General features: G+C 30.9%; 1 protein-coding gene across 1 annotated transcript; it reads right to left on the reverse strand.

Moving 5' to 3' along the window:
* Window positions 1-9,451: 9,451 nt before the first annotated feature.
* Window positions 9,452-14,021, reverse strand: LOC131603436 (protein ECERIFERUM 26-like). The gene is made up of 2 exons (XM_058875742.1): window positions 13,537-14,021; window positions 9,452-10,504 (listed from the first exon to the last, which is right to left on the reverse strand). The coding sequence occupies exons 1-2, from the start codon at window positions 13,969-13,971 to the stop codon at window positions 9,617-9,619; spliced, it is 1,323 nt and encodes a 440-aa protein (XP_058731725.1). The 5' UTR covers window positions 13,972-14,021; the 3' UTR covers window positions 9,452-9,616.
* Window positions 14,022-14,231: the final 210 nt, after the last annotated feature.

The raw sequence follows: 14,231 nt of genomic DNA on the forward strand, positions 1-14,231 counted from the left end.
ATTTTCTTAAAATATCTAATTAGAAATTGAATTAGCTCAAAATTTTGCTAATCCAAATCTAGTAATGAAAATAGAAAGGTGTTGTTTTAGAAGATAACAAAAACATTTGTTTAAATAAGAAAATTTCTTTACCCACCTCCTCCCTATGGGGTCACTCCCAGCGAAAAACCAAAACTACCCCTGCTTCGGAGATTCATCTCCGAAGTTTTTTTTTTGATTTTTTGTTGACTTCGGAAATGCATCTCCTAAAACACCAATTTTTTGGTGTTTTCGGAGATGCATTTCCGAAGTCAAAAAAATTCAAAATCCGTGCATATTTTCGGAAGTTCATTTCCGAAACTATTGCTGCATATACAAATTTCCCTCCTTCACTATTTCATCATTTTTCTCCAAAACTTCTCAAACCCTCTCTAAAATCCAATCAATCTCCATCCATTTTTCGCCCTAAAATCAAGTTTCAAACCGTTGATCACGTTAAAGGGAGCATAGAAAACATCAATTTCAGAAAAACATCACTCATTTCATCCCCTATTTCACTACATTGATTGATAAATTTTATGCTAAAAACTGATATGGTTCGGAAGTTCATTTCCGAAATATATGTTACCTAATATATTTCGGAAATGAACTTCCGAAATATGCCCTGACAGTTAAAAAAAAAACAGTTTTGGCCAATTTTGCTAATTTATTCATTTGTTAGGTATGGTGCATCAGGACAACATTGTGCAAGACGATGGAGTATTAGTTCCGGAAATTGTCAACGTTAATAACGATCCGGTTATTGACGTTACTCCCATGATCAATGCGGTCGATGCTCGGCAACATTTTACAAATGATCGGAGTTTCGGTAGTCGCAAGCAATTGATTGATTGGGTTCGGTAGGAAGCTAACAAACATGGATTTAGAATTGTTATTTTAAGGTCGGACAACGGAAATAGTAGGCGGAAAGCTTTCGTTGTTTTGAATTGCGAACGGGGTGGTAGATATGTACAATCAAACCGGGTGCTAAAACACGAGGACACGGGATCGAGAAAGTGCGGGTGTCCGTTTAAGTTGCGTGCCACTCGGAGGGTTGATGATTTGTGGCGGTTAACCGTAATTTGTGGAATGCATAATCATGCCTTGGATGTCAAGTTAAACGGACATCCAATGGCGTGTCTTTTGTCCCGCGAAGAGAGGAATGTGATATCGGACCTAACGATAGTCAAAGTGGCGCCTCGCAACATACTTGCCGATTTGAAGCATAAGAAACCGGATAGCGTTTCAAATATCAAGCAAAACCGGATAGCGTTTCAAATATCAAGCACGTTTACAATGAACGGCACAATCTCAAGGTTTTGAATATGGACCCTCGGTCGGAAATGCAACAACTTTTGAAACTACTAGGCGATAACAATTATGTTTCAAGCTTCCGAACCTCCGAGGACAAAGTTACGGTGTGTGATATTTTTTGGACTCATCCCGAAAGTATCAAATTATTCAACACATTTCCAACCGTTCTTGTCATGGATTCGACGTACAAGACAAACAAGTATAGGCTTCCTCTTCTAGAGATCGTCGGTGTGACCTCGACGGACAAGACTTATTCGGTGGGGTTTGCTTCTTTGGAGTGTGAAAAAGAAGACAACTTTACGTGGGCCTTGGGAATTTGCAAGTCTTTGTTAGTTGATCAAGAGGTTATGCCAAACGTCATTGTCACCGATCGGGACAATGCTTTGATGAATGCGGTCGATACCGTCTTCCCGACATCTACCGCTTTACTTTGCCGGTATCACATAACTTGCAACGTGAGAAGCAAGTTGAAACCCGCGGTTGGGACAAAAGATAGGCCGGATGAAAATGGTAAAGTTGTCAAAGCCGGTGTTGTGGTTGATAGGATAATGGCGGCATGGAGGGGAATTTTGGATGCATATTCCGAAGAGGATTATACCGAGAAATTGGTACACTTTAGGTCTTTGTGTGGTTCCATTAAGACTTTTTGTCATTACGTCGAATCCACCATTCTTGACAAAGTTAGAGAAAAAGTCATGTGCGCTTGGACAAATCGGGTTAGACATCTTGGTTGCACCACGACTAACCGAGTTGAATCCGCACATGCGGTCTTCAAGAGGTGGTTGGGTGATAGCAAGGGAGATTTGTGTCGCGGATGGGACACCGTGAACCAAATGCTTGAAAATCAACACAATGAAATTCAAACATCGTTCGGTCGGAGCAAGACGTTTATGGAAAACCGGTATAAGGGCCAAATTCTATTCTCGCAATTGATTTACAACATATCTCGAATGGGTTTGAATTTTTTGTTTCATGAAGCTAAGCGGTCGGAGACCACGGGGACGGATAGTTCATTATGTGGGTGCACCATTAGAACTACATACGACCTTCCGTGTGCTTGTATACTTGCAAAAAAGAAAAATTTGAATTCACCCATACGCATGGATGAGGTAGCCGACCATTAGAAGAAACTTCGTTTTGATGATTTTGACCCGCCGAAAGAAAATGACTCCAAAATCACCATCTCCGACGAGTTGGAAGTGATAATGGAGAAGTTTGCTAAAGCGGACGACACAACAAAAATGCACATAAAAGAACAATTGCGAAAGATCACATTTCCTGAGACCACCGATTTGAAACCGCCATCTCAACCGGTTAAAACGAAAGGTGCACCGAAAAAGTCCAAAATTACACAAGATGACACGTCAACAAAACGATCTCCTTCCTACTTTGAACATGTTGATGCATCGTTCCCGGAAATTCATGAGACACCGAAGTCTAAGTGTAGTGGTAACAAAGGAGCCCGTATTTCGAAGCCACCTCGCACACCGCCGATCAAAAAATCACCAATTGTCTACATTGATGAGATGCCACTTTTTATGCATAAATATATCGATAATATCGTTGATGTTGGAGGCGACGACAATTGTGGATATCGGGCCGTTGCGGGTTTGCTCGGTAAAGGGGAAAATAATCACACTTTAGTCCGACAGGAACTCATTGCGGAGTTGACTTCGTATCGGGACATCTACGGCCGACTATATGAAAATCAAGAAAATTTTGCAAAAATTCATGATGCACTTGTTCCATCACTTACCGGTATCGCTCCGGTTTCGAAGTGGATGTCATTCCCCGAGATGGGTCATCTAATAGCAAGTGCATATGATATGGTGTGCGTCGATTTGACGAGGTTTGGACTAAGTGAGACTTTCTTTCCACTTCATAGTCGACCGCCGTTGGACGCGTCGGGCCGCATCATATGCATCGGGTATCTACGATCGCGACACTTCGTTCAAGTGTTTTTGAAACCGGGTTGTCCTATACCTGCTACTTCTTGTCAATGGACCGCACATCGTTCAAATGAGGCGGAGACTTGGCCGGATCCGTTCGTTTCGAGGATGGGGGAGTTTGAAGAAATGATGAGCAAAGAGCGCGAGCAAAATAGAGAGCGGTCGAAGAACGTGCCTATTTTGGACTTAGGATCCACCGATTGGTTCGGTGAATTTTAGTTCGTTCCAGATCGTTTTTGTTTGTAACGATCATTTTTTGTATGTATTGTTGTTTATCATGTAAAATCGGACCGATTCAAAACATATATAATATAAGTATGTTTTATGTCATCTTTGTCTAATTTATGTTTAATGTCAATTCCATTTGTTCAATTTACACAACACACTAAGCAATCAACAAAATGTAAAATTTAAGTCTGTTTCTGCATAATTCGGAAATGAACTTCCGAAATATACATGTCTGGAGCCTATTTTCGGAAGTTCATTTCCGAAATGTCCTCTGAGGCAGGATAAGGTTTGTTGGGCCATCAATGCTCCAATAAGTCTATAAATACTACACACTCTTCTTCATCCTCTTCACACCACAAAACACAAATGACACAAACCTACCCCCACCTAGCATTCGTCTACTTTGAAACCGGCTACCCGATGCCGTTCCAATTTTGCTTCTCGCGCGACACGCCGTTTGCGGAGTTGATACCGTCGCTCAACACGCTTTTGCGCTATCCCGAGAATCGAAAGGTTGTCAAGCTCGAGTACCGCTCGCCATCGCTTAACGACGAGGGAGGCATTAAGTTCACACATTCGGAGATCAAGAACGACGAAGATTTAGCGGTTTTGTGGACAACCTTCGACCGATTTTCTTCGAAATGCCCGATCGAGTTGGACGCGAAACTTCAAAGATCGGCGGACGACGTAATCAAAATGTTGACCCATCCCCACCTACCCGTGTTCAACAATATGTAACTTTAATTTTCAGTAATATTATCGTTGTAATCTTCACCCGATTAAATAAAGCGAATCGTTGTTGTTTTTCATTTTTCTTCTGTCCAGACATAAATTCGGAGGTTCATTTCCGAATTCCCTCAAGGGGGTGCGTTCGGAGATGAACTTCCGAAAACACCACATTTTCTGAAAAATAACTTTATTTCGGAAATGCATCTCCGAAATCAATATTTTATATTAAAAAAAACACGTTTTCGGAGATACATTTCCGAAAACACCTTTTTTTATATAAAAAAAGTATCTTTTCAGAAATGAACTTCCGAAACAAGGGATAGTGTTGTAAATTCACCAGGGGTGAGCAAGAAGGTTAGGAGGTGTGTGAAGAAATTTTCTTAAGCTTTCAAGGAAAGAGATGGGTTTTCAAACCCCTCCATCCCTTGTAGCTATCGTGTGCACATGTTTTCCATAAATGCAAATGTTTCATGGATGAATAATTATTTGTTAATATAGAATATTAAAAGTATAACATTACAAAGTTTTTAAGTTTATCAATTATAAAGTATAATTTACTATTATGATAATTTATCAATTATAAAATATTATATTATTTTAAAATTTTAATAACATTATAAAAAAAAATTATTTTACTGAATTAATATATATATATATATATATATATATATATATATATATATATATATATATATATATATATATATATATAATATGTAACAATTTAACGTTGAAATCTTTTTTTAAAATTGATAGACATACAAAGTAAGATGAATTAAAATATATAAATATATAGTGTGTGGGTATGAGGCGGGTTGGATATTAAAGTGCCCATGCCCGTACCTATTTCCACTTATTTTAGTAGATAATTATTCGAAACTGTATCTTATCCATTTTTGTGGAGTTTTATCCTACTGAGTATTTTTGCGGGTGCTCATTGTAATTAGGTTAAATTGTCATTTCTACTTTTGATTTAATGTTCAAAATTTTCATTTTTATTTTTGAATATAAAATGATATTTTAAGAACAATATACTCAAATTGCCATTTCACTTGTACTTTTTCTTTCTCAAAATAATTGCCCCTTTACAACTTTAATGCAGTATTTACTATCATTTTCACCATTATACTTATATTTTTATTAACTTTTATTTTATTCAACTATATATTAACTACAAATAATAAGAGTATTCTAGTAAATTTCCACCGCCTCAAAATAATTGTCATAATTGGTCATTTTACACAGATTAAAAAAATATGATAAGTAAAAGTGTGAATAATATTTTTATCAATTTATCTTTGTTTACTATTGGTGTATTTGAATTACTATTAATGCAGAGTGAGAGAATAATAAATTGAGAGTATTAATTAGAGGGTAGAATTAAAAGATAAAAATTAAAATTACATTGAAAACTAAAAGCGACAATTATTTTAGAATAAATAATTTTATCGGATGTAACAATTATTTTAAGACGAAGGAAGTATTAGTTTTATCATTAAAATTAATACATTTAATAATTTTTTTTAAGAATTGTGAATTGCTCAAATGATATACATTTTATGAAACAAAGGGAGTACTATTAAGTTGGTTAATTTGTTGGTACAGTCTTTTAAAAAATTGTAAGATATTATAAAATTCATGGTTCTAAACAAGAAAAAGTTTAGTCATCTAATTTTGATCTGCCAATAAATTTTGCACAATGATTCTTAAACAAACCTATACAAGCAACAGATCATGAACACCAATTGACAATTGCATTTTCATCAAAAGTTTCTTTTATCTAGTTTTGAAGGGAGGGAGGAGACCAAACTATTTACTTGATACTTTGAGTCATCCTGAAATGAATTAGAACTATGTGGGCTTTGAGAATTTTAAAGTTTTTTACATTGTTTTTTTTAATGGAAAGATGCTTCAATTAAGAGAAAGCAAGGTCAGAAAAACCCGAAATATTACAGGCAGTGGCATTGGGATAGAGTCCCAACAATGTTTTAGAACCAACCTACTTAAGTGTTTCTTGTCTCTTGAGCTATGTATGTTGCATACATATTGCATCATTACTACTATTTCACTACCTTCGGATCCTCTTCATCTAACATCGTTTTTTCTAATAACAAAACTTTTACATTTTTCATACCTATAATAAAAGTTATAAGCTTCATTCACAATTCCAATTTCCATAGCATGGATTTCATCTAAAGTAATGAAACTTATACTCACAAATCTATCACCTACAATTGCTTGGCTATTTGACAACTCCGCTCCAACCGATTCCTCATCATCGTCATTATTAGAATTATCTTCATCATTTGAACACTAATGGCCACTAGATACAACATCATTAACATCTTCATCACAACTATATTCAACATCATATGAATAAGTGTAATGAACATTGTTCAAATTAATCCCAATAGAATCGCCGTAGTTGTCCATCTGAAATAGGCCAATATATAACACAACATAACCTACATATTGAGTAACTAACAAATTGAAAATCGCAATCCTTAGTTTTGAAATCCAAATAAAGACAATGAATCAATCATAAGATCTAATTCCCAAATTGAAATAAAATCTAAACCTACATATTGAGTAACTAAAAAATTGAAAATTGAAATCCTTAATTTTGAAATCTAAATAAAGACAATGACTACAATCATATAACCTAATTATCAAATTAAAATAAAATTTATCCAACGTAATGAACGACTAACATATTAAAAATTAAAATACATAAATTTAAAATCTAATTACACATTACAACATCAATTATAAAACCTAATTCGCAAATTGAAATCATATAAGAAATTAAAATCATAAATATTAAACTCAAATACCTTAGCAAATCGGCTATTAATGCGAACTATGTGAGGAGCGCAATCCTATGGGATAAAATTGAAGTTTTGCTCGTTGAACAGTGTGAGGAAGAAAACTCCTTTTACAATTGTGAAAGAAGAAGATGAAACGTACGTTCGTTAATGGTCATTTTACAATTGCGGGAAAGATGATGAATGTTGCTAGTAAAGAAGATGAAGTTGTTGTTGGTTGGAGAAAGAAGATGAAATTGTTGTTGATTGGAAAAAAAAAAGATGAACTTGTTGTTGAAAATATCATGACAAAAATTTCATTTTTTTTTATTAATTTTAATTTTGAAAAAAAAAGATTTGAAGTTAAAAAACAATATATTGAATGAACAATGAATATTATAAAATTAATATGTTAGAGACTTAGTTGCAAATATGTTAAGAACTTAATAAAAATATTTACAAAATATGAGGTCACATAATAAGTTGCATGTATAATATAGTCTTATGTGACATTTTAGGATTTAAGGAATTTTTTATTGGCAGAATTGTGAATTTTTTCAAAAAAAATAATTCAATTTGATAACCTCGGAATTTCTTTATTTTTATTGTGTTTTTTTGTGTAATCTCTTTTTCTTTTCTTGGATAGTCACGATTTGAATACTTCCAATACCTAATTAGATGCCTAAATGTAGGGGTATATATATGGGCTGGATTGAATCAATAAATGAATGAGTTCGGAATGGATTGAAACAATTTGGATTAACGGATTTGTGAGTCGACCCACACCCATTAACACCGCTATCCAACTCACTTTGCATCCGAGAGCCATGGTTTCTTTCAACTATATACTTATATTATATTATATTATATTATATTATATTATATTATATTTGTCTTTAAAAACATATTGAGTTTGAATTAACTTCTAAAAATATGACAATGTTAAAAGTTTTTAATAAGAATTTTTCATTTATTATATTTTTAAATTTGAAAAATTAATCTTTATAGTTGCATTAAAAATATATATTTAATTTTTATATAAAGGCTAAATTACAGTTTTGGTCCCTCTGTTTTAGGTTTTTTACGATTTTGGTCCCCCTATTTTCTTTTTAAACAGTTTTGGTCCCAATCCCAATTTTGATGCAACTGTTCATGTACTGTTCACATACGGACATGTACTGTTCATGCACTATTCATGGACAAAATTGGGATGTGAGACTAAAACTGTTTAAAAAGAAAATAGGGGGACCAAAATCGTGAAAAACCTAAAACAGGGGAACCAAAACTGTAATTTAGCCTTATATAAATAACCATTACAAATATAAAGACTTTAACTACTAAATCAATTATCTAGTAAAAATATATAATATCAGTCTTACACATATTTAGTGTGTGATATTGCACAAGACTATTTTTTTTAGGGATACTAATAGTTTGATTTTTAGTTGCAAATTTTATATAATTAAAAAAATGAGTATGTTAAAGATAATAGTTTTTGTTTTTAATAAAAATGAGACCCAAGTTTATTAATTTCGTAAACCTTAACATATAAAAAAAATCGTATTCATTTTCTCTTAAGACTAAGATTAAACAACTTAAATGTTTTACATAATTAGCTTTTAGATTCTATAATTTTTTATACTCTAATTTAAATGATGCTAAAACACACAAATTTTTTTTTTTGAGATGAAGTTAATATATTTTCCGTTTCGTGTCAAATTGGTGATTTTTGAAGAAACCTTCGTTAAAAATAAAATTTGAATTCGTTTTTTCATAAGAATATTTATATGTTTTGGTCCGTCAAAAAATTTATCCATCAATAATAACCTATGGTTATAAAATGTAAGGTCATTTTAAAAGATTAATACATATTTTATTCTTTGTTAAATTGACGATTTTTGAAAAACCTCCTACCATATATTATTTTTGATGATTGAATTTTTTTTAAGGGTTAACACAGAAAGATATTCATATGACTAGAAAGATATTCATATGACTGACGATAATTCTATTTTTTTTTTATAGATTTTTTCAAAAATCACAAATTTAACCGAGAACAAAAGAGGTATCACCCTTTAGAATATTTGTTAAATGTCAATTCCAATTATGTGACGACAACTAAAACAACTTAATATCATATCTCAAATTTGCCACTTTTAGAGCTTGTTTTATTTTCTTTTCAATTTCCTAACCACTTTTACTTTTGTGAAAACTTATTATTTTTTTAAAATAAAATAAATATTATTTATTGCAAATATAAGAATAGAACTAAAATAAAATGTTTTAGATCTTTTTCAAAAAAAATAGTTTAGTTTTAACTCCATTTAAAGAGATTATATTAATGACAAACCACCAACAGATTTTTATTTATCTAAAAACTTTGTAATTCATTGTAAAAAACACAGAAAAGAAAGTGAACAATAGTTTATTTTCTTCACAAAAATAATTTATTTATAACAACACATATGAAAAACAATTAGGCCATTCATGCCATACACAAACACTTAATTAGAACTCAATCAAACACACAAACATTACCAAACTTATTTATTTTTAACATCACTTAATCATTCACTAAAAATCCCCTTCAACCATAACACCATTCATCTTAAGCTCATATTTAACTTTCACCATTTCATCTTCTGGCAATATAATAGTCACAAACTTTCCATCAATATCACTCTTGTTATGACCTTTAGACCAAGGAAGCACCAAAACAACACCTTCATCTCCAACTCCTTGAAGTGTGTAGTAAACAAATCTTGGGTTTTTTCCCCTCAATTCAAAGTCATAAACATCAACATCTTCTAAGTTGAGAAATGTCAAATTGGCACCATAGACAAATAAATCAGTCACACCTTGATCTTTTTCAACTACTTCCTCAATTTGCTTTCTCTCATCAATACCTTGTTCCACAAGTAACCTAGCCAAAGTTTTCAAATTTGTGTCAACAATAGAACAATCATTTCCTGCCTCAACCTTGCATATCAATTGGTCATTTCCAATTATATCATTGCCTCTACCATTAGGGTCGGGCCGACAAACGGTCACAGTAGTAGGTTCAGATCCTTCTCGAACCTTAGCAATGCAACGCCAAATTATCGCACATAGAGATTCAAAAGAAGGATTTTTCTCAGCACTCGAACCCCAAATTTGTTCCTGCAAGTCGTTCATTTGAGAGGTAGTTATGTGAAACGAGAATGTGTCCATTTTTTTATTGTTGGCCGGGATCCAATGATCGCCAACCGGGTCAACCCATTTAATCGTAACCGGATCTTTTTCGGGTTCTTCGGATTTAAGGGGAGTTGGAAAGGGTTTTGGAATGTTGTAGGGCATTTTTAGGTTCAAATTGTTAAAGAACTGACCCCATGTATTGATGAAATCTGAAGCTGAATGTGGGTCTCCTAGTACATGGGCCCAACTAAGGCCCATTGCAACCCCACCACACTTAAATTGAGTAACCTGCAAAATTCAAATGACTTATTATTAAGATTAAACATCTTAAACTAACACTTTGTTTAGAATTGAATGGTTAATTAATGGAGGGAAAGCAACATGGAGTATTCGTGAATGCTTCCTTCCATCAACCTTATCTCTATTGAATTTGAAAGTAACAGCTCACCATAGTGTATCTCACTTATTGGAGTTTGTATTGGATTCTCTCACTCTCATACAGAAAAATCCTTAAAGAGAGCACACAAATATAGGTAGAGATAAAGAGAGTACATATTCAATATAACGGACAATCTAATTTTCTCACTTTGGATTTCTAGTATTTAAGATTTAAGATGTTTGGCTTTATGGGAAAAAGTAAAGTGGTTTAGGTTTTAATCAAATTTTATAAAAGTGACTGGAATAATAAATATTAATGTAAACATTATAGAAATTTATTTAACTTAAAAGTTATAAAATATATTTTCAAATAAAATCAATTATAAAAGACATAATAAATTTTACTCGAAAATAATTAAACATATCAAAATCAATTTCTCATATTTGAAATCAATTTAGAATATTTTAAATATGAAAAGATTATTTCTTCTAAAATATTTGTTGTATTTAATTTTAACGTAATGATCATTTGAATTTGTTAATTATAGTTTTAATTAATTATATTTTTAATATTATATGATTTCTTAAAAATTATTATTTATAAATATTAAATATATATTTATATTAATCTATAAATATAAATAAATACCGCCACAGATATTAAACCTTAGACTAGAAATTTACACTAATTTACATCTATTTTATTTTTGATAATTAGAATGTACTTATAGTTACAAGAATAATTTAATCAAATTAATATTTTCTATTTGTTTGTTATAATTTTTTAATGTATGTATAATGATCATGTGACACTTATTTAAAAATGAAATAATATTATTTATTTATAAAATATATAAATACAAATGATAAATGAATCTAACTAATTTAATAAATGAATGTAGTAATTGTACTTTATTAAAATTAAAACATTAACTTTATAGTTGTTTATTTGCAAATATAAATAAATATTTTCTTATAGATTGATCATAAATCAACAATTTATATCCATTTAACTCAAGTAATACATATCAACCGATTTCGACCATCTACTACAAAATGTTCATATTAATTGAAGTGTTTAAAAATAATAGTAAGTTAAGAGGTTAATAAGTTGATCGAATAGGAGCATTATCAGTAAGAAATAGGGTGTGAATCTTATATATTAATTTTATAGAGAGAAGTTAAATCAAAATTCAATTCTAATATCACTAGAAATGAACTGAATAAATATATGATTTTGATTTATTGTTTTTTAGTACGTATTTGATATATGTTGTTTGTCAAAATAATAGCTTTACTATTATTATTACTCATGCATATCAAAATATAAGTTTTAAAAACTTATATTTCCAAAGATAGACGTGATTTCAAAGTACTAGAAAAGTATACAAACCTTTCCATTTTCGTGTATCATTAATGCTATTTTATTGTCCCTATAAGGTTAAAACATCACACATTTATGCCTACTGACAAGCATTTAAGTTGACAACTATTTTCACTTAATCTAATCTTTGATTATAGAAAAACACTTTTAAAAAAAATTACACATTTAATAAAAAATAGTTACTAATACAATTATTATTGTCATATTTCTCTTAAAGAGATTAATTGGAATACAATATCAATGTTTGTGTAAAACAACTTTACACCATTATTTAATTAAAATCAGATTTTGACACATAAATATGAAATTAAAAAATAAAATTTTAATTTGTATTCAAAGAAATAATACAATATTATAAATAGATTGTTTGTGTTGAAAAAGTAGAGAAATAAGGATAATGGCCTTTAAAAAACCCACAAATAAAAATTTCGTATTAAAAAAATAAAAAATAAAACCATTAATTATAAACTTGTATTAAATTTAACACACAAGTTATCCAAGAAATAAATCAATTATAAACTTTTAATCAAATTAATACACAATTTACATACACAAAGTTTCTATATTAAAGACAAACATTCTGATTATAGATTTCTTAGCATGAGTTATTTTACACCCTATTTTAAATTATAAGTAGTTTTATAATTTTTAAACAATATTAATATTTTTTCTAATTAAATAATCTTTACTATTTATTATTATATTTTCAATTTCTTTTTTTCTTAGGTAATTACTAAAAAAATTCGTAAAATCATATATAATTTTTAAAATATAAAATTAATTATGTTTTTCAATTCATAAAGTACTTTAGAAATTAGAACATATCTTTTTATAAATTATATTATCTTTAAATTTTATTTTCCATTTTTATTTAATATCATTATTCATTAACCATTCATTATTTCGTTTCATTTAGATCTATCTTTATATAATAAATAACAAAGAATGTTATATATAAATTTATAATTATAATCAACATTAAATCAAATTTTCAAAAAAAAAAAAAGACAAATAAACAGAAACCCAAAATTTATTTAATTGTGACAAATAATCAGAAACGCAATCAATACCAATATGACACTCCTTCTCTCTCAACATAATTGTTATATTTAAAAAATATTCAAAAAATTGTCATTTTAGTTTTCAATAAATCATTATTTTTTTTCTTCCAAATATAGTTCCTAATCAATACTATAAACATCACTTGACATGATTAATTAAATAACATTTTAATTCTAAGTAATCTAGACAATAGATTTAACTTCATCATGTTTTTAAAATTTTTAAATTTAACTTCATCATATTTTTAAAATTTTCTTTTTAATGATGTCTTTTTCTAGAGTTACAACCATGGCTAGAGTGGTCCATTGTCCTGCCTCTCACTAAGGAAACTATGGAGAAAAAGAATCAAGCTTATTATTGTTTCTATTTCTTCTTCTTCTTTTTAATTCTACCAACTCAAAAGAAAAAACCTTTGATAGAAATACTAACTATTTAGTTTGAATTATTTGAAATATACTATAAGAGAAGAGAGTGCATGGCAAATTATTTAAAGAACCTGCAAGAAAACGGGAGGAGAAAAAGATAATTCTGGCCCAAGAGCTTGTTGAGAAACGAGCAACTTGTAGGAAGACCAATCCTTCATATCAACCCATTCATCCAAAGTTTTGGTGCATTTAGCCTCAATGATCCTTGCTCCACAATCATTACATTTGATAAACGGCCGACCGGACTCCGATCGTCGAAATCGGCCACACGGGACAAAATAATGGTTGAACAAATTGAACAACGACTCTTTTATTTTCGAAATAGTTAAACCTTGCGCGGCCTCAGAGTCAAATAGGTAAACCACTTTAAGATAATGAAGTTTCAGGGCCAAGTCGAGACCATCAGGGTAGTGAAAAATATCTAACCCGGAGGATCGACCTGGTCCGACGGATGATAGTCTTACATCATAAACAAGACTCTCTTGCTCATCTTGTGGAAACACCATGGTGATAAGAGGTTTAGTTTGGTGGTTGTAGTAGAAGAGAGGTTAGGGCAAGAACAATATATAGAGTCATGAAGTTGATATGAGAGGGACCACAAAAAATTATGGGTAGAAAGTTGAGTTAATGTGAAGCTATGCGTTTGGTTGCCATTGGTCAGAACTAGATAGATAACAGTTAGACTTAGATCCTCAACATGCATTTATATGCTGTCTGGGGACTTGTTAAATCTTGGCAGTTGAATTCCAATTATTTCTTTATCTAA

Source organism: Vicia villosa, linkage group LG5, assembly GCF_029867415.1.
Source record: "Vicia villosa cultivar HV-30 ecotype Madison, WI linkage group LG5, Vvil1.0, whole genome shotgun sequence".
In the NCBI taxonomy this organism is placed as follows: domain Eukaryota; kingdom Viridiplantae; phylum Streptophyta; class Magnoliopsida; order Fabales; family Fabaceae; genus Vicia; species Vicia villosa.

Coding starts and splice junctions, on each gene's coding strand:
- LOC131603436 (XM_058875742.1), bottom strand. CDS start 13,971: ATGGTGTTTCCACAAGATGAGCAAGAGAGTCTTGTTTATGATGTAAGA. Junction 10,505..13,536: donor CTCCTCCCGTTTTCTTGCAG/GTTCTTTAAATA, acceptor TGAATTTTGCAG/GTTACTCAATTTAAGTGTGG.